Source organism: Macaca mulatta, chromosome 16 (assembly GCF_049350105.2).
Source record: "Macaca mulatta isolate MMU2019108-1 chromosome 16, T2T-MMU8v2.0, whole genome shotgun sequence".
NCBI classification, from domain to species: domain Eukaryota; kingdom Metazoa; phylum Chordata; class Mammalia; order Primates; family Cercopithecidae; genus Macaca; species Macaca mulatta.
This window is the reverse complement of record NC_133421.1, coordinates 41,623,598-41,649,681: the sequence shown is the minus strand read 5'-3', so window position 1 is coordinate 41,649,681 and position 26,084 is coordinate 41,623,598. Positions and strand designations below refer to the sequence as shown.

Here is a 26,084-nt window from a genome sequence, read left to right as displayed (position 1 = left end):
TAGAGATGGGGTTTCACCATGTTGGCCAGGATAGTCTTGATTTCCTGACCTCGTGATCGCCACCACACCTGGCCTTTTTTTGTTTTTTGTAGAGACAGGATCTCATTACATTACATTGCCCAGGCTGGTCTTAGCCTCAAGTGATCCTCCTGCCTTGGCCTCCCAAAGTGTTGGGATTACAGGTGTGAGCCACCACGTCTGGCCTGTTCTTTACTCTGTGGTGGTGATTATATGGATCCATATATATGTTAAAACACAGAACAGTACAAAGAAAGAGAAACTCGCCGGGCGCGGTGGCTCAAGCCTGTAATCCCAGCACTTTGGGAGGTCGAGACGGGCGGATCACGAGGTCAGGAGATCGAGACCATCCTGGCTAACCCGGTGAAACCCCGTCTCTACTAAAAAATACAAAAAAAACTAGGCGGGCGAGGCGGCGGACGCCTGTAGTCCCAGCTACTCGGGAGGCTGAGGCAGGAGAATGGCGTGAACCCGGGAGGCGGAGCTTGCAGTGAGCTGAGATCCGGCCACTGCACTCCAGCCTGGGCGACAGAGCGAGACTCCGTCTCAAAAAAAAAAAAAAAAAAAAAAGAAAGAGAAACTCAACTTCACTATATAACTTAAAAATAAAAATTTAAAAAGAAGGCTTAATTGTCATTAATATTTCAAATTACTTATTTACTTGACATGCCAGATATTTTTACGTCCTAATGTGATTTGAGATGGGTGAGAAGTATGCCTTTTTCTTCTAAATAGTTGAAGAATGTGTAGGAAAGCAATGGGAAAGGAGAGCTGGTATGATGCCTCTGACATGGGCCTACAATTACATATTACTATGGCGTCTGTGAGTTATTGAAATGACCTATCAATTGGTATGTTTCATACTTATACTCTAGATTGCTGTTTTTTTAAAAAAAAAAATTCAAACCTGATTATGTCCCTCCCCCGTTTACTGCCTTCGTGCTGGAAATCTAAATACCTTAAAATAGTTTATAAAGGCGCAGTGGCTCACGCCTGTAATCCCAACACTTTGGGAGGCTGAGGCGGGCAGATCACCTGAGGCCAGGAGTTCAAGACAAGCCTGGCCAACATGGCAAAACCTTGTCTCTACTGAAAATACAAAAAATTAGCTGAGCATAGTGGTGGGCACCTGTAATCCCAGCTACTCGGGAAGCTGAGGCAGGAGAATTGCTTGAACCTGGGAGGCAGAGGTTGCAGTGAGCCGAGATCGCACCATTGCACTCCAGCCTGGGGGACAAGAGCGAAACTCTGTCTCAAAAAAAAAAAAAAAAAAAAAAAGTTTATAAAGTCCTGCATGATCTGCTGCCAGCCACTTCAAAGTCATCTGGGCCAGGCGCGGTGGCTCAAGCCTGTAATCCCAGCACTTTGGGAGGCCGAGGTGGGTGGATCATGAGGTCAGGAGATCGAGACCATCCTGGCTAACACGTGAAACCCCGTCTCTACTAAAAAAATACAAAAATTAGCCGGGAGCGGTGGCGGGCGCCTGTAGTCCCAGCTACTCGGGAGGCTGAGGCAGGAGAATGGCGTGAACCCGGGAGGTGGAGCTTGCAGTGAGCTGAGATCCGGCCACTGCACTCCAGCCTGGGAGACAGAGCGAGACTCCGCCTCAAAAAAAAAAAAAAAAAAAAAAAAAGAGTATAGAAGTATACTCTTCCTTGAGGAAGAAATCATCCAAAACTAAGCACTCCATTTCGTTGGGACTTTATCTCTTGTGTCTGTTCTTTCCCACCCTTAGAATCCCAGTTTGCCTCTTCAAGTAGCTTTGTTACTGCCTGTCTACCTCTCATTCTTCTCCTCTAGACCATAAGTTCCTTGAGGGCAGGACCGTGCCTTTATTAATTTCCTCATCCCCAGAACTTAGCAGAGTACACCCAACAGAGTTTACAGGTGGTGAAAGAGGAAGACAAGTAAACCGGCCCTTAATGCACAACCCAGCAAGTGTCCTTGAAAATGCAGATTTTCAAGGTGCATCCAGAGCCAGAGGAGATAGAGAGGACTCACCTCCCTATCTGGGCAGTCGAGAAGCTTCAGGAAGGACACAGGCTGATGCATTGCTTATCCTTTGATTGGGGGATCCAAAGGGAAGTCCCATAAAATGCATATTTATTTATTTATTTATTTTGAGACAGGGTCTCACTCTGTCACCCAGGCTGAGTGCAGTGGTGCAATCAGGGGTCACAGTAGCCATGACCTCCCTGGCTGAAGTGATCCTCTCACATCAGTGTCCTGAGTAGCTGGGATTACAGGCATGCACTACCATGTCCAGCTAATTTTTTTTTCTTTGTAGAGATGGGATCTCACTATGTTGCCCAGGCTGCTCTTGAACTCTGGGTCTCAATCCTCTTGCCTCAGCCTCCCAAAGGGCTGGGATTATGGGCATAAACCATCACACCCAGCCACAGAGAGTCTCTTAGAGACCCTCCCAGCTCCTTAGGTCTCCATTGAAGCGAAGAGAGAACATCCAGTGTATTTCTGCGTGTTGCTTGAAGACAGAGGAAAGGAACAACAAGTCACAGCGCAGGGGCCTTGGCACTCTGTTTCTCTAACATTTCAGCCATTTCAGATTTCAATCAGTTCCTTTTTTTTTTTTTTTTTTGATATGGAGTCTCGCTCTGTCACCCAAGCTGGAGTGCCATGGCACAATCTCGGCTCACTGCAACCTCTGCCTCCCACATTCAAGCGATTCTCCTGCCTCAGCCTCCTGAGTAGCTGGGATTACAGGCACCCACCACCACGCCCAGCTAATTTTTGTGTTTTTAGTAGAAACGGGGTTTCACCATGTTGGTCAGGCTGGTCTTGAACTTCTGACCTCATGATCCGCCTGCATTGGCCTCCCAAAGTGCTGGGATTACAGGTGTGAGCCACCGCACCGGGCCTCACTCAGTTCCTTTTTTCCATCTTGGGACCTTTGAGCATTCCATTTCCTCTGCTTAGAGTGCTTCCTCACCCTCTTCCTTTAGACTAACCTCTAAGCAGCTTGAAGGTTTCAACTTACATGTCACTTTCGGGAGAGGAAGGAGGCTTCCCTCGCCCCCGAACTAGGCTAAGCCCCATCACCACACAGCCCCACAGCAGCCTGCTCTTCCCCTTTCTGAACACTCACTTCACTGTGCTGCCTGTTAAGAGGCTGCCTCTCCAGCGCTCTGCGATCTGTCACAGCAGGGACCATGTCATCTTTGCCTATTCACAGGGCCTAGCACAGAGCCTGGCACCTGAGAGGTAGTCAGAAATACTTGTTATTACTTTGAATTTCAATAGTTAGTGTAACTTCATTTTAAATAGAAAAATCAAGGCACAGAGGTGGGGAAGTGAATATTCCAGTGGCTTCGGGTTGGTTGCAGGGCCGCACTCAGAGCCTGGGCTGGATCTGCCTCTGCCTCCAATAGCACTGTGTCTCTTCAGTTTTTTGTTTTTGTTTTTGAGACAGGGTCTTGCTCTGTCACTTAGGTTGGAGTGCAGTGGCACGATCACAGTTCACTTTTTTTTTGTTTTTTTTCAGATGGAGTCTAGTTCTGTCACCGAGGCTGGAGTGAAGTGGCGTGATCTTGACTCACCACAACCTCCGTCTCCTCGGTTCAAGCAATTCTTCTGCCTCAGCCTCCCGAGTACCTGGGACTACAGGTGCGCGCCACCATGCCTGGCTAATTTTTGTATTTTTTTAGTAGAGATGAGGTTTCACCATATTGGCCAGGCTGGTCTGGAACTCCTGTCCTCAAGTGATCCACCCGCCTCGGCCTCCCAAAGTGCTGGGATTACAGGAATGAACCTCCACACCCAGCCATTTCGCCCGCCTGGGCGAAAGAGCAAGACTCCATCTCAAAACAAACAAACAAAAAAAGAATCAATTGCATTCACATTTTATCCCTAAATATTTCAGTGTGTATCTCCTAAGAAAAAGAACATTCCGCTATACAAATACAGCACAATTATCACAACATTACAATACTATTAATATACACATTCATATTCAAATTTCCCAGTTATCTCAATTATGTCCTTTTCAGCTATTTTTTTTTTCCAGGACCAATCAAGAACCATGAATTGCTTTTGGTTGCCATATCTTATTCTCCTTTTTTTCTTTTCTTGAGGCAGAGTCTCAAAAAAAGTACAGTGGCGTGATCTTGGCTCACTGCAACCTCGGCCTCCTAAGCTCCAACGATTCTCCTGCCTCAGCCTCCTGAGTAGCTGGGATTACAGGCATGCGCCACCAAGCCCAGCTAATTTTTGTATTTTTAGTAGAGACAGGGTTTCACCATGTTGGCCAGGCTGGTCTCAAACTCCTGACCTCAAGTGATTTGCCCAGCTAGGCCTCCCAAAATGCTGGGATTACAGGCTTGAGTCACTGCGCCTGGCCTAGCCTCCTTTAATATAGAACAGTTCTCAGACTACTTTATCTTTCACAATATTGACTACTTTCTCTTTTTTTTTTTGAGATAGAGTCTTGCTGTGTTACCAGGCTGGAGTGTAGTGGTGCAATTTTGGCTCACTGCAATCTCCACCCCCGGGTTCAAGCGATTCTCCTGCCTCAGCCTCCCAAGTAGCTGGGACTACAGGAGTGCACCACCACATCCAGCTAATTTTTGTATTTTCAGTAAGGATGGGGTTTCACCATGTTGGCCAGGATGGTCTTGATATCCTGACTTCACGATCCGTCCACCTTGGCCTCCCAAAGTGCTGGGATTGCAGATGTGAGCCATTGCACCTAGCCGTTGAGTATTTTATCTTTCACTCTTCATTTTTGAAGAGTCCGGGTCAGATGTTTAGCAGAATGCCCCTAATGTGGATTTGTCTGATTATTTCCTCATGGTTAGATTCAGATTAAACTTTTTTTTTTTTAACAAGATGCCACTTGCATGATGCTGTGGGTGCCTTTTCATTGCAATGCCTCCATTCCAGATGTGAGAAAGTTCTGGGCCTGTAGGCATTTCAAGCCTGGGTGTATATGGGGGAGGAGGGGATAGATGTTCGTTTATGTACCAGATCCTCAGATCCCTGGGGTGTGTTGGGGGGAAGGCTCAGGGAGCTGATGGATAAAGCCACAGCTTCAGTCCTGGCAGAGTTCACTGCCAGGGATGGCTGCTGACTGCGGGGCACTGATGGTGGGCAGCCAGGGTCGAGGTGCGAACTTCTCCTTCCTACAAGGCGCTCCAGGTGTTCAGTGGCAGCCAGTCCCTCAGTTAATGGGTCACCTGCTGCTGCGGCCACTCTCTGTTGATGCAGCTACAAGGGAAATGAAGAGGGCTGAGGGAGGTGGCCATGCCAATGCTGTTCTGTGGAGGAGAGGGACAGCAAAGGGACAGGTGTACAAAGACAGAGGAAGCCATGGCCGGGCGCAGTGGCTCACGCCTGTAATCCCAGCACTTTGGGAGGCCGAGGCAGGTGGATCACTTGAGCTCAGGAGTTCGAGACCAGCCTGGGCAACATGGTGAAACTCTGTCTCTACCAAAAATACAAAATAAATTAGCTGGATGTGGTGTCACGAGCCTGTAGTCCCAGCTACTTGGGAGGCTGAGGTGAGAGGATTGCCTGAGCCCAGGAAGAGGAGATTGCAGTGAGCTGAGATCGCACCACTGTACTTCAGCCTGGGTGACAGTGCAAGATCCCGTCTCGAAAAATGAAAATTAAAAAAAAATAACACGAAAACAGAGGGAGCCTCTGAATAAAAAACAGAATGAAAGAGTAAGGGCCAGGGCATCAGAGGGGATGCACACACCAGCAAAGGAGAGAAAAGTGGAGGGACAGAGACAGAGAGAAACCAAGAGACTCATAAATGGCAGCCCATAGAGAAAAGAAAGCACCAGCTGATATGCCTCACTCACAATTTGCAAGTCCCTTTCTGAGGTTCTCTGGCTTTGGCCTTTGTGGGACAGTCAAGAGAGTCTGTGTTTATATCGGTCAGACTCAAAGGGCACAAGTGTTTCCCCCAAGGGGCTGTGCGGGGGTCACCTGCTCAGTCTGTATTTTTCCAAACACAGAAATTCTCCTTTGTGCCCCAGAAGCCAGGCCCTGGGCCAGCAGTTTCCTGCCGGAGCTTGGCATGTCTCCTCCTTTTTCACAGGGCTGTCAGCACTGAGGAAGGCCTACTGGTAAAGAGGAGCAGGAGACAGGCAGACAGAAGGGAGGACTCGGAGAAAAGAAGCCACTAGAAATAGCCTTCCCTCTGGAGTGGGGAGGAATCCAAAAATCCCAGGAGCTGCCCAGCGGGTATGACCTTAGCTAATAATAACAGGCCAGGGTTTTCTCACGAGAAAAAGGATCAGCATAGAGGAGGGTGGAGGGAAAGAGAAGCTGCTCAGCCCCCACACTGCGAGGGGTACAGACGGTACCCGGGGGTTCTGCCAGGGCCAAACTCCTCTAAAAGCTCCTGGGGAAGGGCTTTGTTACGGGAACCCAGGGTGGACAGAGTAGACTTTTTGGCAATAATGGTATGTCTGTGCTTTTCTTTCTCAGGAAGAAAAGACAGTGAAAAGAGCATAGTCAGGAATCAAGACTCTTTTGTGGCATCACAGCTGAACCTAAGTGAAAAAGCACCTTTCTGCCCTCTGCCCTTGGCCAAAAGAACACCCTTCAGTTCCTGCTTCTTACTGAGGCGGTTGAGGAGCGTCAAGGGGCTGGACAGGACACCCCGCAAACTTTCCAGCCATTCCTGCTGCTCCTTCTCGTTGGGGCAAGTGAGGACATATCTCCGCTCTGGGGTGACAATGGTGAGTCCAGCTTTCCAGCGATTTCCTCGGATGCCCTTGGGCAGGTCTTCATAGACTTCATATCCCTGCTCCTTGTTCCCCAGAAAAACCTGGCCCTGCTCGAAGGCATCCTGAAAATGGAGGGTACGGGGTCATCAGAGGGTGCCCCCAGGGCAGAGGGGCCCTGCAGCCCTGACAGCCTCCAAGCTCTATTTTGGGAAGGGGGTATGAGGTCCCTGCTGGGATTTCTGCTGAGTGGGACCCAGAATGTGAAAGATCAAAACCCTAAAATAAATCATACACGTCATCTGTTGAAAAGATACTGAGGGTGGGCCTGATAGTTCATGCCTATAATCCTAGCACTTTGGGAAGCCAAGGCAGAGAATTGTTTGAGGCCAGGAATATGAGACCAACCTGGGCAATATAGTGAGACCCCTTCTCTGCAAAAAAAAATTTATTAATTATTATTATGAATTGTTTTTGGAGACAGGGTCTCACTCTGTCACCCAGGCTGGAAGTGCAGTGGCACAATCATGGTTCATCCCAGCCTCAACCTCCCAGGCTCAGGCGATCCTCCCACCTCAGCCTCCCAAGCAGCTAGGACTACAGGCATGCGCCACCACACCTGGCTAATTTTAAAGATTCTTTCCTTTTCTTTTTCTTTTTTTTTTTTTGAGACGGAGTCTCGCTCTGCGCCCAGGCTGGAGTGCAATGGTGTGATCTCGGCTCCCTGCACCCTCTGCTTCCAGGTTCAAGTGATTCTCCTGCCTCAGCCTCCTGAGTAACTGGGATTACAGGCACGCACCACCATGTCCGACTAATTTTTGTATTTTTAGTAGAGACGGGGTTTCACCATGTTGGTCAGGCTGGTCTTGAACTCCTGACCTCATGATCTGCCCGCCTCGGCCTCCCAAAGTGCTGGGTTTACAGACGTGAGCCACCATGCCCGGCCTTAAGTTTCTTGTAGAGATGGGATCTCATTATATTGCGCAGGCTGGTCTCGAACTTCTGGGCTCAAGTGATCCTCCTGCCTCAGCCTCCCAAAGTACTGGGATTACAGGCAAGAGCCAGAGCACCCAGCCCTACCTTTTTTTTTTTTTTTTTTTAAATTAGCTGGGCATGGTGGTACATGCCTGTATTCTGAGCTACTCGGGAGGCTGAGGCAGGAAGATAACTTGGGCCCAGAAGTTCAAGGTTGCAATGAGCTGTGATTGTGCCACTGCATTCCAGCCTGGGTGACAGAGAGAGACTCTGTCTCTAAAAAAATAAATAAGTGATACCTAACATTTATGGAGCACCTATTAAAATCAGCATCAGGAATTACAATGCTTTATAGTAACTTAAATAGCCATCATGGCAACCTCTGGGGAAGGCATTCTTATTAAGCCTGTTTTTCAGAGGAGGAAACTAAGGCACAGAGGGCTAAGTACTCGGCTCAAGGCAACACTACTACAAGTAGCAGGGCTGAGACCAGAGCCCAGACAGCCAGGTTCTAGAGTCCACCACACTCCTAACCACTACACATCACGGCCTCTTGGTTAGAAGTGAGCCCTGGAGACTAGAGGAAGAAATACACCTCATTTAACTACCATGGGCAGCATTTTGGATACTCATAATGGACTTCCTGAAAGCGAGGGGAAAGAAGCTTCATGCCACAGGAGATTACTTCAAGAGCAACAAAAACAAGGGGTAGAAGTTTTCCTCTCAGGGTTTCTCTAGCTCTGGGGCTCTGGGAGATGTGTTTATCCATAGCTTTCACATAGTTTCAGACAAGCACTACCCAGTTCTGTCTGAGGAAGCCCTGGGGAGGGAGCAGGAGTGGCTCTTACCAGTGGGTTCTTGTAATAGAGCAGCCTCCGCTCATGGCAATCCAGGGCGAACCACCTTTTCTTGAAAGGTTCTCTCTGCTGCAAAAGAGGGAACCTCTTACCATGGATGACCAAGTCAGTTTCTGAGGATAGAGATCAGGGGCCAGCCCAGGCCAGACCAAGGGAGCTGGCCAGTCCCACTGGTTCTCCAGCCCAGCCTCCTCAGTCAGACATCCTAGTGCTTCTCCCTGGGGCCTGGAGAGGAGCCCTCAGGCACTGAAGGTTCTGCCCATTACTCTTCCAACCCCACCATACCCTCTACCAGCTTCACCCTGCTGCCTCCAGGTGCCGCCTTGACTTGGAAGAGGTACTTTCCTCTTTCTCAGGCGGTGGACAAAGAAGCCGGAGAAAAAGGAAGTTGGGGAAAATCAGAAGTGGCTACTGCTTGGCAAGGCTGAAAGTGCTGGCCTTGGCCAAATTGTAACCTAGGTCAGGGAGAGAAAGCCCGGCAACAAGAACCACGCGGAGGGGCTGCGCCTCTCTGAAAACAACGCTTTGACTGCTTTTTCCGCCTGCCCAAGGCTTGCTTTCACGATTGCCTAACACAGGGGTATCCAATCTTTTGCCTTCCCTGGGCCACATTGGAAGAATTGTCTTGGGCCACACATAAAATACACTAAACTAATGATAGCTGGTGAGCTTAAAACAAAAAAATCGCAAAAATATCTCATAATGTTTTAAGAAAGTTCACGAATTTGGCTGGGCGTGGTGACTCATGCCTGTAATCCCAGCACTTTGGGAGGCTGAGGTGGGCAGAGGTCGGGAGTTTGAGACCAGCCTGGCCAACATGGTGAAATCCCGTCTCTACTAAAATTACAAAAATTAGCCAGTCATGGCGGTGGGCACCTGTAATCCCAGCTACTCAGGAGTCTGAGGCAGGAGAATCGCTTGAATCCGGGAGGTGGAGGTTGCAGTGAGCCAAGATCACACCACTGCACTCCGCCTGGGTGACAGTGCAAGACTCTGTCTCAAAAAAATTTAAAAAAGAAAGTTTACGAAGTTGTGTTGGGCCTCATTCCAAGCTGTCCTGGGCAGCATGCGGCCCGTGGGCTGTCGGTTGGACAAACTTGGCCTAACACCTTTCACTGTTCTCTTAACTGTCATCCCATAAACACATTAAACCTTTTGTGTACATTAAGCCACGTAAGTCCCCCAGGGAGTGGTAGAAGGTACCTTTGGCCCAGTCTTTTCCATGAAGCCTTGTTTGAGGTAGTTCCTGGTGAGGAATGGCACGAGCTGTGGAAGAGACAGACACTGACCCCCAACTCACACCCCAGAGCTCCAGGTTCCCGCCTGGCTCCCGACAAAGGGGAAGTTTGAAATGGGGAAGGGTGTATGCTCATGGCTCATGGTACTATATTTGGAAAGTGCAATGGACATAATATTAATATTTCACAGAGCCAGTCGACAGCACCCCAGATGTTTGCAGAACTTAGTGGCACGGCCAAGTTTTGGTTTAAGGACTCCTTCAGTAACCCCAGGACATAGGCAAGGCTCTGCAGAGACCCTCTTGGTGTCAGGGAACATGTTCTAAGGGTCCACTTTGCGTCAGGCTCCGGTTGCAATTCTCAATCACCCTGCGAGGTGGGTATCACCAGCCTCATTACACATCTGAAGAAACCAGGCCACAGAGAAGGGGCTGGGGATTTTCCTAAAGTCACAGCACTGGTAGCGCGAAGAGCTGAGATTCATGCCCAGGGCCGATGACACTAGACTGTACTCCTACCACTACACTAGGGTGCTAAAGTATAAACATGCCAGGGCCCTCTGAGCAGGACCCTGGGAAAGGCGTGGTCATTGGTCAGAGTTCTGACACAGAGCAACAAGAAAATGACGCGAGAGGCTGGGCGCGGTGGCTCACGTCTGTAATCCCAGCACTTTGGGAGGCCCAGGCAGGTGGATCACTTGAAGCCAGGAGTTTGAGACTAGCCTGGCCAACATGGTGAAACCCCATCTCTACTATAAATACAAAAATTAGCTGGGCATGGTGGTGTGCACTTGTAATCCCAGCTACTCAGTAGGCTGAGGCAAAAGGATCCCTTGAACCCGGGAGGCAGAGGTTGCTGTGAGCTGAGATGGTGCCATTGCACTCCAGTCTGGGTGACAGAGGGAGACTCCGTCTCAAAAAAAAAAAAAAAGAAAAAAAGAAAGAAAAGAAAATGATGCCAGAGTGGACAGAGAAAGTTCTGAAGCAGAAGTCGGGAGACCTGGTTCTAACTCCAGTTCTGGCCTCCACCAGCTGCATTACCTTTGTAAGACCTTCTGTCTCATGAGGCCTTATGTCTCCCCTGTGTGATAAACAACCTGGATCATGTGATCCCCAGAATCCCTTCCAGCCTGTCAGCCTATACTCAGAGATGTTTCCAGGGGTTGATGATGGCCTCCTATGCTCCCAGGCATCAACCTGGAAAGTCTAGAGCTTCAAATGACAGTCCAGGCTTCAAAGAACAGAGAGGCTCCTCCAGAGCTCCAGGGCCCAGGGCAGAGGCACAGGGGAAGTGAGGTCTGGGGAACAGCTACGGGAAGTTTAAAAGGGGGAAAGTTGTGAGCCAAAAATGAAAATATAGGTCAGATGCAGTGGCTCACACCTGTAGTCCCAGCACTTTGGGAGGCCGAGGTAGGAGGATTGCTTGAGGCCAGAAGTTCGAGACCAGCCCGGGCAACATAAGTGAGATACCATCTCTACAAAAAATAAAAAATTTTTTTAAATGTAAGAAAGAAAATATAAACTGTACTACTCTCCTCATCCTAAAATACATTCACTAGGCTTTAATTCTTCCATTTGGAGAAAACAGATGGAGTCCCGAACTGCTCAGTATTCTGAATTTGAGTCAGCACAGAGCAAGCAGAGGCCTAGGGAAATCATTGGGAGAAAAAGGAAAATCACATGGCTGGAGCACTGCTTCCTATACTTCAGATGCTTGGCTCGCTGGAGTCTCACAACAGCCCTAGAAAGTAGGTACTATCACCTAGGCAAGTCACCTCACCTCTCTGGGCCTGGATCATCTGTCACCATGGCAACAATACCTACTTTCTCCGAAGTCCAAAAGACCATATGCACTTATTACAGGACCACAGACCCCACTGGGATGCCCTGGATTTCCAACATGTGGATCCTAAAGCCTGAGCCAGGCCTGGTGATTGCTCAGAACCTCACACCATACACAGACATTAAATGGGAAGAAAGACACGGGATGGATATCGGGTACTGACAGTGGATGAGAGCGGCAGGGGAACATTGAGGATGTTGACTGAAGAGCAATTTCTTTTACACATGTCAGCAAAGATGGGCAACTTGCCCAGATTAAATAAGGCTGAGCATCTGCACTTTGTCCTCCTTCCTCATAGTCAGCAGTCAGCACCCTCCACTCCCCACCCATGGGAGCCAGCATTAACCAGTTCTGGGTGCAAACTCAGCAGACTGACTCAAGGGCTCTGACTCGGGCCTTACTGGAATTGCTCCCAGACAGCTGCCATCTCAGCATATCCTTGGGCCTGGAGGGGACCCTATTCCAAACAACTGGCTCCCTACAAACCTTGGAATTAAGGAGTATTTAGGCTTTCAAGGACGCTCTAGGCCAGGCGTGGTGGCTCACGCCTGTAATCCCAGCACTTTGGGAGGCCGAGGCGGGCGGATCATGAGGTCAGGAGATCGAGACCATCCTGGCGAACATGGTGAAACCCCGTTTCTACTAAAAATACAAAAAAATTAGCTGGGCGTGATGGTGGGTGCCTGTAGTCCCAGCTTCTAGGGAGGCTGAGGCAGGAGAATGGTAGGAACCCGGGAGGCAGCGGAGCTTGCAGTGAGCGGAGATCGTGCCACTGCACTCCAGCCTGGGCGACACAGCGAGACTCCGTCTCAAAAAAAAAAAAAAAAAAAAAAAAAGGAAGCTCTAATGGTTGAGATTAAGAAAATCCCAGCATTAAAATGGTTTTCCACCCCCATCACTTATAAAATCCTCTTAGAGGGGAGCCTCTTGAAGAGGACCAGAGTATAGAATCTCAGAGCCGGAAGGGACCCTGAAGATGACCTGGACTAACTGCCATCTTACCAATCTGGAAACAGAAGCTCAGAGAGGTGCCAGGATCTGCAGGGGTCACACAGAAAGTGAGCAATAGAGCACCCCTGGGAGCCCAGGCTTCCTGGCTCAAGGCAGCATCCTCTGCCCCACACCATGCGGGCCTCCCTGGCCCAGCCTGAAATAGGGAGATGAAGGCCCCAGAAGTCTGGAGACAACCAAAATGAGGTTCTCGGCTCCCCATCATGTTGGCCACGAAGGGCATACCTGCTCCTGTTGCAATTGTAATGGGGAGGATCCCAGGCTTTCCCAAGCCCAGAGCATCACAGGGCAAAGCGGGGATGTTACAAAGGGAAGCGCACCTTTGGTTATTCACCTGCCCTTCCTGGGACTGTGTATCACATCAGTGAAATGGAAATAATCACCCCTGCCCGGCTGCCATTTCACAAGACAAAACGGGCTCAAAGCACTCTGTAAGCAGTATGTTAGGGATCATTTGTACATTTTAGAGGGAGAAGGGGTCAGAAAGAGATGACCAAATGCTGAGCCCCTTGACACTCCTCTGAAGGCGAGAAACTGACCTGCTTTTGGGAGGCTGCCTTGTCATATGTGAGGCTGTAACCCCCCAGGCTCCCCTGGAGAATGCCTTGGGTTTCCCTCTGAGCTACCCAGCCCTCAACCTCGAGGTCTTACCTGCAAACAAACCTAGTCTGGCTTCTTTGGTTTCTTTTTTTTTTTTTTGAGATGGAGTCTTGCTCTGTCACCCAGGCTGGAGTGTAGTGGCGCCATCTCGGCTCACTGCAAGCTCCGCCTCCCGGTTTCATGCCATTCTCCTGCCTCAGCCTCCCAAGTAGCTGGAATTACAGGTGCCCGCCACCACATCCAGCTAATTTTTTTGTATTTTTAGTAGAGATGGGGTTTCACCATGCTAGCCAGGATGGTCTCGATCTCCTGACCTCGTGATCCGCCCGCCTCGGCCTCCCAAAGTGCTGGGATTACAGGCGTGAGCCACCATGCCCAGCCCTAGTCTGGCTTCTGAGTGTCTTCGAGGTCAACAGACAAGGAAAGAAGGAGATGGCCGAGAGGAGATTCAGAAATTGGGGTCCACATTTAGCTCACCTCAGACTCCGGGAGTTCAGGAAAAGCCAATTTTAGATACTGCAGACGGGCTGCACGCAGGGCATTGAACCAGTCCACTATCTCCTGCCGAGAGAAGTGCACAGGACACACACACAGCAGTGAGATGGGGTGGGTGGGAGGCTGCGTCTGGTGGCGGGAAGCTAGCTGGGCATTGCGTGTGGAGCGCATGTATTCAGCGCCTGCACACACCCCACAGCTTGGCTCAGGGGCATCCAGGCAGGACTGTCTCAGAGCCTGGTGGGCTAACCCGAGCAAACAGGAAGCCTCTGACAGGGATAACCCCAGAGCCCCAGAAAAGGATCGGGTGAACTGCACAGGAGTTCTGCAATGGCCTCAGACAGTGCTTTTCACTTTCTAATGCGTACAAAATCTCCTGAGGCTCTTGTTAAAATGCAGAGGCATGTGCAGTAGGTTTGGAATGGGGCCCAAGACTCTGCATTCCTAACACGCTCTCAGGTGATATGATGCTGCTAGTCAGTGGAATACACTCTAAGGAGAAAGGTTCTAGGAAATCATTGTCCTCAGATGTCAAAGATTGGCATTTGGGTGGGGAGCAGGTGTGCCTGGGGATGCTCCTCTGATGAGGATGCTTATGGCAACTTAGGCCAAAGCTGGCTTGGTCCCTTCTGCTGTCACTCTGAAAGAACATGTCCCTCAGCAGCCTGGGCCACCTTCATCTCCCACCTAGACAACCATGTACCTAGCTGGCCTTGATCAGCTGTTCTCCAATTGACCCTCTCATGGCAACCAGAGTGATTTTTTTTCTTTTTTTTTAGACGGAGTCTCGCTCTGTTGCCCAGGCTGGAGTGCAGTGGCGTGATCTCGGCTCACTGTGACCTCTGCCTCCCAGGTTCACGCCATTCTCCTGCCTCAGCCTCCTGAGTAGCTGGGACTACAGGCACCTGCCACCATGTCCAGCTAATTTTTGTATTTTTAGTAGAGACGGGGTTTCACTGTGTTAGCCAGGATGGTCTCAATCTCCTGACCTCATGATCCGCCTGCCTTGGCCTCCCAAAGTGCTGGGATTACAGGCGTGAGCCACCACGCCTGGCCTGCAGATTTTCTAATTACAAATCTAATCAGTCTGACTTGGAGTCCTGTCTACTACCCTCAGAAAAAAAAAAAGTCTTAAGTTCTTTACTATGACTGCTGTCTGAGCTCCTTCCATGCAAAACTATATGCAATTCTCCCAACACCTACTGCTCCTTCGTCTTGGGACATTCTGCTTAGCCCGCTCCATCCCACACACACCTTTTACGTAAAACATTCTACTTCTCCCACAGGTTAGTTCTGATGTTGTAATAGATAGATTTTTGGTGCTTGCTCAGCCCAAGTCCTGCTTCTGTGAGAACTACCCCACCTATCTTCACCCAACCCCAGTTGCAGCCCCATTTACTGCTGTGATCCTGCCCCTGCTTAACAGCAGCTGGACCAGGCCTGGACCAATACAGAGGCTGGACTGGGCTTATCAGATTCCTTCTCCCAGGAATTTGGAATTGGAAGAGACTAAAAGGCTTGTTCAAATAGTGGTAGTTTGTGATTTTGATACAATATGATGACTGAGAAAGTCATTTGAATATGGTTTCAAAGGAATGAAACCATTTCCCTTTCTCTCTCATAGGCGAAGCACACAGGCCTAGGATTCCAGGGGTCTGTGCTCTCTTGTCCTGGGGTTCACTAAGGACCCTCTGGCCAGGTGCGGTGACTCATGCCTGTAATCCCAGCAGTCTGGGAGGCTGAGGCGGGTGGATCACCTGAGGTCAGGAGTTTGAGACCAGCCTGACCAACATGGTGAAACCCCATCTCTACTAAAAATACAAAATTAGCCAGGTATGGTGGTGCATGCCTGTAATCCCAGCTACTCAAGAGGCTGAGGCTGGAGAATTGCTTGAACCTGGGAGGCAGAGGTTGCAGCGAGCTGAGATTGTGCCACTGCACTCCAGTCTGGGCAACAGAGCAAGACTCCTTCTCCAAAAAAAAAAAAAAAAAAAGAACCTTCTTAGGTGTCAGGCACTAAGGGAATGGGGCCAGCCCAGAAAAGGCATGCCTAGGCCTTCACGTTGGAAGGTCTCTCCAGTCACAATCTGGTGATCCTGGTGCCAAGTCCAACCTGCATACCTGTTTGTTTGGCTCCTGAAGTTTTGTTTGTTTCAATCCTCCATGCAGGTTTTCCTGTTTGCCACAGCCCCCTCCCCACCCCTTATGCCCGTCTACTTAGTTTTTAAATCACCCCCTGACTCCTGCAGGCAGGAATCTGGAGTCCTCATTTATGCCCATCTAACAGACAGGCTGGGGCATCCAGCACAAGAGAAGAACGGCCAGACCCAGGTTGTCAGAGGCACCATACTGGGCAGATAGGAGGGAGCTGGGTATCCTAAGTGCCAGAGACCTTGGGTGCCTCCGTAAAAGTCCTTGTGGCAGTGGTTGGCATGGAGAGGGGGCTAGGGGGGCCGTGGTGCTACGGCCCCTTGGGAAGGTCTAGTCCCTGCATCTGGTTCCTGCCTCCTGCTGCCAAGGGTCCTCCCTACAGCAGAGGCACATGGCGGGTAAAGTGGGTGCAGGGCTCGGGAACCATTGGCTGTGGCCCCGAGCAAGTTACTAACATGTCCATGACTCAGTAACGGGGGCTTATTTTGAGGATTAAGAAATGATGGACAGCAATCACCAAAAGCAGTGCCCAGGGGAGTTAATACATGGTCACAAAATGTCAGCACCCACCTTCATCCACCCCCACTTAGTATCTCTGTCCCCTGCCTAGTCCTGAGACCCTGCTCAGGACCTGACCCAGCTTATTCTCTTATATTGGTCTGCTCATCTCTGACTGGGCTGATTTCCTGGACTATTAAATAGTGCTTCTCAGTGGCTCACCCCTGTAATTCCAGCACTTTGGGAGGCCGAGGTGGGCAGATCACTTGAGGTCAGGAATTCAAGACCAGCCCGGCCAACATGGTGAAACCCTGTGTCTACTAAAAATAAAAAAAAATTAAAAAAAAAAATTGCTGAGTGTGATCTCAGCTACTCAGGAGGCTGAGGCAGGAGGATCGCTTGAACCCTGAAGGTGGAGTTTGCAGTGAGCCGAAATCGCGCCACTGCACTCCAGCCTGGGCAACAGAGCGAGTTTTGTCTCCAAAGGAAAAAAAATAGTGCTTCTCAAACTTAAATGTGCACAAGACTCACCTGGGATCCTGTTAAAATGCAGTTTCTTTTTCTTTTTTCTTTTTTCTTTTTTTTTTTTTTGAGGCGGAGTCTTGCTCTGTCACCCAGGCTGGAGTGCAGTGGCGCCATCTCGGCTCACTGCAAGCTCCATCTCCTGGGTTCATTGCCATTCTCCTGCCTCAGCCTCCCGAGTAGCTGGGACTACAGGCGCCCGCCCCCACGCCCAGCTAATTTTTTGGTATTTTTAGTAGAGACTCGGTTTCACCATGTTAGCCAGGATGGTCTCGATCTCCTGACCTCATGATCCGCCCACCTCGGCCTCCCAAAGTGCTGGGATTACAGCGCCCTCCCCACCAGTTGAGGCTGGTCTCAAACTCCTGGGTTCAAGTGATCCACCTGCCTTGGCCTCCCAAAGTTCTGGGATTACAGGCAAAAGCTACCATGCTCAGCCTTGAGACTATTTTTAACAAGCTCCTGGGTGATGCCAATGCTGTTGGACCAGGACCACATGTTGAGAAGCAGCGTCCTGGGGCGCACTGCCGCTTGACTGTCTATCAGTTCCTCCCCTGTATTCAAAACCTCTGGCCTGCCTTTCCGGCGGTGACGACCGACCCACATGAGAACATGCCTCTCGCAAAGGATCTCCTTCATCCCTCCCCAGAAGAGGAGAAGAGGAAACACAAGAAGAAACGCCTGGTGCAGAGCCCCAATTCCTACTTCATGGATGTGAAATGCCCAGGATGCTATAAAATCACCATGGTCTTTAGCCATGCACAAACCGTAGTTTTGTGTGTTGGCTGCTCCACTGTCCTCTGCCAGCCTACAGGAGGAAAAGCAAGGCTTACAGAAGGATGTTCCTTTAGGAGGAAGCAGCACTAAAGGCACTCTGAATCAAGATGAGTGGGAAACCATCTCAATAAACACATTTTGGATAAAAAATAAATAAATAAATAAAATAATCTCTGGCCCTACCTGGCTTTGCATTCCTGGGCATAGTCACTTCTGTAACTGGACTTTCATTGGTGGCTGTGCACTGTTCAGATACAGCCATGGTACTTGCCAGGTTCCTCTCTCTGATCTCACCCTGCCCTCCTCATATCTGCGTCTCAGACTGGGAAGTGACGATAGATTAAGGCAAATGGTAGCAGAAAATCTCTAGAGGCAGCTGAGCACAGCACCAGTGAGCAGGGAAGGTGGTGAGCTGCACCTGCCAAGTCCTGGGGTGCGAGCTGGAGGTGGAGGTGGCAACTCCAGTCGTCTCACCTTCCCACTTTCATGATACACAAACAGGTTCCTGATGTGGCCATCTCTCCTGTAGGTGATCTGCAGCCCGTGGGGGTGCCCTATCTTCTCTGTCTGGAAGGTGGCATTCAAGTCCTTAATGCTGATGACAGCTTTGGGGTTTTTACCCTGAAAGAGAGAGAGAGAAAGAAAGATGCTGACAGTCCACAGGGTGACTTTTGGTCAACTTTCACCAAGGCCTTCATGCAAACAAACATCAATTTGTAAATATAAGGGTTTTAAATGTTCTTGCTCTCATATCAAAATTCACAGATACTGGCCGGATGCGGTGGCTCACGCCTGTAATCCCAGTACTTTGGGAGACCAAGGCGGGTGGATCACGAGGTCAGGAGTTCGAGACCAGCCTGGCCAACTTGGTAAAACCCTGTCTCTGCTAAAAATACAGAAATTAGCTAGGCATGGTGGTAGGCGCCTGCAATCCCAGTGACTCGGGAGACTGAGGCAAGAGAGTGGTTTGAACCTGGGAGGCGGAGGTTGCAGTGAGCTGAGATTGTGCCACTGCACTCTAGCCACCACACCTGGCTAATTTTTGTATTTTTAAGTAGAGACGGGTTTTCGCTATGTTGGCCAGACTGCTCATGAACTCCTGACCTCAGGTGATCCACCCGCCTTGGCCTACCAAAGTGCTGGAATCATAGGTATGAGCCACTGCGCCTAGTCTATCGTTCTCTTCTTTGTGTCCCTGGGTACTCAACGTTTAGCTTCCATTTATAAGTTAGAACATTTGGTTTTCTGTCCCTTTGTTAGTTACTTAAGATAATATTCTCCAGATCAATCCATGTTGCTGCAAAGAACATGATCTCATTCTTTTCTTTGTTTTTATCTTTGTTTTGTTTCGCTTTTGTTGCCCAGGCTGGAGTGCAGTGGGATGATCTTGGCTCACTGCAACCTCTGTCTCCCAGGTTCAAGGGATTCTCCTGCCTCAGCCTCCCAAGTAGCTGGGATTACAGACACGTGCCACCACATCCAGCTAATTTTTTGTATTTTTAGTAGAAACGGGGTTTCACTATGTTAGCCAGGCTGGTCTCAAACTCCTGATCTCAGGTGATCTGCCCGCCTCAGCCTCCCAAAGTGCTGGGATTACCGGCGTGAGCCATCACCCCTAACCAATCTCGTTCTTTTTATTTATTTTTGAGATAGAGTCTCGCTCTGTTGCCCGGGTTGAAGTGCAAAGGCGTGATCTCGGCTCATTGCAACCTCCACCTCCCAGATTCTAACCATTCTCCTGCCTCAGCCTCCTGAGTAGCTGGGATTATAGGCGTGCGCCACCACATCTGGCTAATTTTTGTATTTTTAATAGAGATGGGGTTTGACCATGTTGGTCAGGCTGGTCTCGAACTCCTGACCTTGTGATCTACCTGCCTCGTCTCCCAAATGCTGGGATTACAGGCATGACCCACCGTGCCCGGCCAATCTCCTTCTTTTTTATGGCTGTGTAGTATTCTATGTACCACATTTCCATTATCCAGTCCACCACTGATGGGCACCTAGGCTGATTCCATGTTTTTGTTATTGTAAATAGTGCTGCGATGAGCATATGTGTACATGTGTCTTTATAGTAGAATTATCTCTTTTTTCTTTTCTTTCTTTTTTTTTGAGACGGAGTTTCACTGTTGTTGCCCAGGCTGGAGTACAATGGAGCAATCTTGGCTCACTGCAACCTCCACCTCCCGGGTTCAAGCGATTCTCCTGCCTCAGCCTCCCAAGTCACTGAGATTACAGAGATGTGCCACCATGCCTGGCTAATTTTGTATTTTTAGTAGAGACAGGGTTTCTCCATGTTGGTCAGGCTGATCTCGAACTCCTGACCTCAGGTGATCCACTGGCCTCTGCCTCCCAAATTGCTAGGATTACAGGCGTGAGCCACCGCATCTGGCCTATAGTAGAATTATTTCTGTTGCTTTGGGTATATACCCAGTAATGGGATTGCTGGGTCAAATGTTAGTTCTGTTTTAAGTTCTTTGAGAAGTCTCCAAACTGCTTTCCACAGTGGCTGAACTAATTTACATCCTTGCCACAAGTGTGTAAACATTTCCTTTTCTCTACAACCTCACCAGTATCTGTTACTTTTTTACTTTTTGATAATAGTCATTCTGACTGGTATAAATGGTATCTCAGTGTGGTTTTGACTTACATTTCTCTGATTAGTGATGTTGAACATTTTTTCATTTGCTTGTTGGCCACGTGTATGTCTTCTTGGAAGAAGTGTCTGTACACATCTTTTGCCCATTTTAATGAGGTTGTTTTTTGCTTTCAACATTATATTTTTGAGGTCTACCCGTGCTGTGATACAGCAGTCTAGTTTTCTCTTATAAATGACTATACCAGGCCGGGCGCGGTGGCTCACGCCTGTAATCCCAGCACTTTGGGAGGCCGAGGCGGGCGGATCACAAGGTCAGGAGATCGAGACCACGGTGAAACCCCGTCTCTACTAAAAATACAAAAAATTAGCCGGGCGTGGTGGTGGGCGCCTGTAGTCCCAGCTACTCAGGAGGCTGAGGCAGGAGAATGGCGTAAACCCAGGAGGCGGAGCTTGCAGTGAGACGAGATCGCGCCACTGCACTCCAGCCTGGGCGACAGAGGGAGACTCCGTCTCAAAAAAAAAAAAAAAAAAAAAAAAAAAAATGACTATACCAAAAGTTATCAATCTATCTTCTGTTAATAGATACATTGAGATTGTTCCTGATTTTTTGCTATCATAAGTAATGTTGCAGTCAGTTTGTGCCCTGGTACACATATGTGAGTGTATCTGTGGGTCACAGTGTATGCTTAGAAATGGAATTGCTGCCGGGCGCGGTGGCTCAAGCCTGTAATCCCAGCACTTTGGGAGGCCGAGGCGGGTGGATCACGAGGTCAGGAGATCGAGACTATCCTGGCTAACATGGTGAAACCCCGTCTCTACTAAAAATACAAAAAAAAAAAAACTAGCCGGGCGTGGTGGCGGGCGCCTGTAGTCTCAGCTACTTGGGAGGCTGAGGCGGGAGAATGGCGTGAACCCGGGAGGTGGAGCTTGCAGTGAGCCGAGATCACGCCACTGCACTCCAGCCTGGGAGACACAGCGAGACTCCGTCTCAAAAAAAAAAAAAAAAAAAATGAAATGGAATTGCTAGATTACAGTTATATACATCTTCACTTACTAGAGACTGACAAATTATTCTGCTGAATGGCTCAACAGTGATTGTACCAATATTTGCTTCCATCAATGAAATAGAATAATTCCCCTTTCCCCATACACTCACCAACACTTGACACTACCAGATTACAAAATTTTTGCCAATATGATAGGTATGGAATTGTATCTCATTATTAATTTTCACTTAATCAACATTTATTGAGGTGTAGTTTAGAAACAATAAACTGTATTCATATTAAGAATATAGTTTGGGCTGGGCACGGTGGCTCAAGCCTGTAATCCCAGCACTTTTGGAGGCCGAGACGGGTGGATCACGAGGTCAGGAGATCGAGACCATCCTGGCTAACACAGTGAAACCCCATCTCTACTAAAAATACAAAAAATTAGCTGGGCATGGTGGCGGGCACCTGTAGTCCCATCCACTCGGGAGGCTGGGGCAGGAGAACGGCGTGAACCCAGGAGGTGGAGCTTGCAGTGAGCCAAGATCATGCCACTGTACTCCAGCCTGGGTGACAGAGCAAGACTCCATCTCAAAAAAGAAAAAAAAGAAAGAGTATAGTTTGAGCCAGGCACAGTGGCTCACACCTGTTATCCCAGCACTTTGGGAGTCTGAGGTGAGTGAATCATGAGGTTAAGAGATCGAGACCATCCTGGCCAACAGGGTGAAACTCTGTCTCTACTAAAAATACAAAAATTCGCTGGGTGTGGTGGCACATGCCTGTAGTCCCAGCTACTAGTGAGGCTGAGGAAGGAGAATCCTTGAACCCGGAAGGCAGAGGTTGCAGTGAGCCAAGATCGTTCCACTGCACTCTAGCCTGGTGACAGAGCAAGACTCCGTCTCGGGGAAAAAAAATATATATATAGAGAGAGAGAGTTTGATTTTTGACAAATGTATATACCCATGTATCCACCACAACAATCAAGATATAAAACATAATTAATCATCCTAAATATCACCCCAAAATAGTTCACTCATCCCCCTTCACAGAATCTCTACCCCATTCCAACACCAGATAACCACTTACTTGTCTTCTATCAGTATAGTTTTGCCTGTTCTAAAATTTCATATAAATGAGATCATATAATACTCTTAAACAAGGGGACTTAGAAAAGTTCATAGAAAACACATAGTATGAAAACACTATGCATGAATTTCAAATTGTTTTGCACCAAAATAAACTCATACTAACTTGTTATAACATGTCTGAATGGGATTTCGTTTGCGGCACTAAGAAGCGTAAGACATCAACTTGAAAACAGTCCCTTTCAGAGCAATGTGAATTCTGCTAAAATTGAAGCAAGAAGAAACATCAACATTTATGGTGAAGCTTGGATGTAAGAATGGTGAAATCACTGATGCTTTCAGAAAAGTTTATGGGGACAAATCCCCAAAGAAATTAGCAGCTTACAAATGGATAACTTGTTAAGGAGGGACAAGATGATGTGGAAGATGGCGCCTGCAGCAGCAGACCATCTACATCAATTTGCAAGGAAAAAAATCATATTGTTCATGCCCTAATTGCAGCAGACCATCTACATCAATTTGCAAGGAAAAAAATCATCTTGTTCATGCCCTAATTGAAGAGAAGCAAAAATTAACAGCACAAACAATAGCTAACACCACAGATACCTCAATTGGTGCAGCTCACACAAATCTGACTGAAAAATTAAAGTTGGACAAACTTTCCACTCAATGGGTGCCAATGCCATCACACCCAGATCAGTTGCAGACAAGAGCAGAGTTTTCAATGGAAATTTTAAACAAGTGAGATCAAGATCCTGAGGCATTTCTTTGAAGAATTATAACAGGAGATGAAAAATGGCTTTACCAGTATGATCCTGAAGACAAAGCACAATCAAAGCAATGGTTACTGAGAGGTGGAAGTGGTCCTGTCATAGCAAAAGCAGACCAGTCAAGAACAAAGGCCATGGCAACAGTTTTCTGGGGGATGCTCAAGGCATTTTGCTTGTTGACTTTCTTTTTTTTTTTTTTTTTTTTTTTGAGACGGAGTCTCGCTGTGTCTCCCAGGCTGGAGTGCAGTGGCGTGATCTCGGCTCACTGCAAGCTCCGCCTCCCAGGTTCACGCCATTCTCCCGCCTCAGCCTCCCAAGTAGCTGAGACTACAGGCGCCCGCCACCACGCCCGGCTAGTTTTTTTTTTTTTTGTATTTTTTAGTAGAGACGGGGTTTCACCATGTTAGCCAGGATAGTCTCGATCTCCTGACCTCGTGATCCACCCGCCTCGGCCTCCCAAAGTGCTGGGATTACAGGCTTGAGCCACCGCGCCCGGCCTGCTTGTTGACTTTCTAGAGGGCCAAAGAACAATAACATCTGCTCATTATGAGAGTGTTTTGAGAAAGTTAGCCAAAGCTTCAGCAGAAAAACATCTGAGAAAGCTTCACCAGAGAGTCCTTCTCCCCCACGACAATGCTTCAGCTACATTTCTCTCATCAAACCAGGGCAATTTTGTGAGAGCTTCAATGGGAAGTCATTATGCATCCATCTTACCGTCCAAATTCGGCTTCTTCTAACTTTTTTTCGTTTTCTAGTCTTAAAAAATCTGTAAAGGCGGCCGAGTGTGGTGGCTCATGCCTATAATCCCAGCACTCTGGGAGACCAAGGTGGGTGAATCACTTGAGGTCAGGAGTTCAAGTCCAGCCTGGCCAACGTGGTGAAACCCCATCTCTACTAAAAATACAAAAATTAGCCCAGCGTGGTGGTGGATGCCTGTAATCCCCGCTGCTGGGGAGGCTGAGGCAGGACAATCACTTGAACCTGGGAGGCAAAGGTTGCAGTAAGCCAAGATCGTGCCACTGTACTCCAGCCTGGGTGACGAAGTGAGACCCCATCTCAAAAAAAAAAAAAAATCTGTAAAGGGTACCCACCTTTCTTCAGTTAATAGTGTAAAAAAAAAAGGCCAGGCGTGGTGGCTCATGTCTGTTATCCTAGCACTTCGGGAGGCTAAGGCTGGTAGATTAGATTGCTTGAGTTCAGGAGTTCAAGACTAACCTGGGCAACATGACGAAACCCTGTCTCTGCCAAAAAATACAAAAATTAGCCAGGCATGGTGGTGTGTGCCTGAAATCCCAGCTACTCAGGAGGCTGAGGTGGAAGGATCGCTTGAGCCTGGGAGGTTGAGGCTGCAGTGAGCTAGAATTGTACCACTGCACTCCAGCCTTGGTGAAAGAGCAAGACCCTGTCTCAAACAACGGCAGAAAAAACAAAATGTAAAAAAGACTGCATTGTCATGGTTAAATTTCCAGGACCCTCAATTGCTTGGGGATGGACTAAATGGCTGGTGTCATCACTTATAAAAGTGTCTTGACCTTGATGGAGCTTATGTTAAGAAATAAAGTTTATATATTTATTTATTTATTTTTATTATTATTTTTATTTATTTATTTATTTATTTTGAGACGGAGTCTTGCTCTGTCACCCAGGCTGAGTGCAGTGGTGCGATCTCTGCTCACTGCAAGCTCCGCCTCCCGGGTTCATGCCATTCTCCTGCCTCAGCCTCCAGAGTACCTGGCTAATTTTTTTGTATTTTTAGTAGAGACGGGGTTTCATCATGTTAGCCAAGATGGTCTCGATCTCCTGACCTTGTGATCTGCCCACCTTGACCTCCCAAAGTGCTGGGATTACAGGTGTGAGCCACCGCGCCCGGCCAATTTTTTTTTTTTTTTTTTAGATGGAATCTTGCTCTTTCACCCAGGCTGGAGTGCAGTGGCGCAATCTTAGCTCACTGCAACCTCCAGCCTCCCAGGTTCAAGCAATTCTTGTGCCTCAGCTTCTCCAGTAGCTGGGATTACAGACATGCACCACCACACCCAGCAAAGCTTTGTATTTTTAGTAGAGATGGGGTTTCACCATGTTGGCCAGGCTGCTCATGAACTCTGGACCTCAATTGATCCAACTGACTCGGTCTCTCAAAGTGCTGGGATTACAGGCGTGAGCCACCAAGCCCGGCCTCCAAAGACTTTTTTAAGCGCTTTGTATAGAGCTTCAGGCATTTTTTTTTTTTTTGAGTTTCACTCTCTTTATACTTCATTTCCTTTTTTGTATTACCCAAAAGTTTTACCTTAAAATTAGTTACCTTTATGATTTTAAAATATCCACTCTGGGAAGTAAATAAATAAGAACACAGGGAGCCTATCCTATTTTTGGACTATTCTGGACTGAACTGGTGTAGGACTGAAAACCAGATCAACTTTTTTCAACCAGTGATGAGGCCCTGTCCGAGAGGCCAGCTCACAGCAGCTGCTGGGGTTTGGTGACCTTTCCTAACTGCAGTAGCGCTTTCTCTTCCTGCCTTTTGTACCATTTCAGCAAAAATGTTGAAAAAGCCACATTCTTCAGTGCTTTACACTGAAGACTGAGAAAAAATTCTTCCTCTAACTTGGAAGGTAAAGATTCTTCATCCCTTAACATTTTTCACTTGGTCCTAGACTGTGGCCACATTGGACAGATTTTTTTTTTATTATTTGTGCAAATTTATGGGGTACATGTGAAATTTTGCTACATGTATATAATGTGTAGTGATCAAGTCAGGATATTTAGGGTGTTGGTCACCTGAGTATTTTTGTTAAGTATAGTTATCCCACTCTGGCATCAAATACTAAATTTATTCCTTCCACCTTACAATATGTTTGTACCCTTTAACCCACTTCTCTTCATCCTCCCTTCTCCTCCCCATAAACAGACCTTTTAGCATTACTCTGGTCTGCCTAGAAAAGCAACAGGGGAAATACATAATAATTCTACATAT

General features: G+C 48.2%; 1 protein-coding gene and 1 pseudogene across 10 annotated transcripts in view; one reads left to right on the top strand and one right to left on the bottom strand.

Annotated features, from left to right (window-relative positions):
• Nucleotides 1–3,859: 3,859 nt before the first annotated feature.
• Nucleotides 3,860–26,084, bottom strand: part of ADAP2 (ArfGAP with dual PH domains 2) — a 39,741-nt gene continuing 17,516 nt past the window's right edge. The window contains exons 6-11 of one of the 9 annotated variants that reach the window (XM_001112623.5): nt 18,148–18,294; nt 13,708–13,791; nt 9,743–9,805; nt 8,531–8,608; nt 6,604–6,832; nt 3,860–5,238 (exon numbers count right to left, since the gene is read on the bottom strand). In XM_001112623.5, the coding sequence (XP_001112623.2) occupies nt 5,204–5,238; nt 6,604–6,832; nt 8,531–8,608; nt 9,743–9,805; nt 13,708–13,791; nt 18,148–18,294 (636 nt within the window). In that variant the 3' untranslated portion in view covers nt 3,860–5,203. Of the gene's footprint in view, nt 5,239–6,441; nt 6,833–8,530; nt 8,609–9,742; nt 9,806–13,707; nt 13,792–18,147; nt 18,295–26,084 lie in introns of those variants that run through there. The other 8 variants (XM_028836189.2, XM_077970759.1, XM_077970760.1 and 5 more) reach the window with 8 other exon arrangements.
• Nucleotides 17,311–17,840, top strand: LOC100425072 (small ribosomal subunit protein eS27 pseudogene; annotated as a pseudogene). Its single transcript, XR_013406286.1, has one exon. The product of XR_013406286.1 is annotated as a small ribosomal subunit protein eS27 pseudogene (transcript).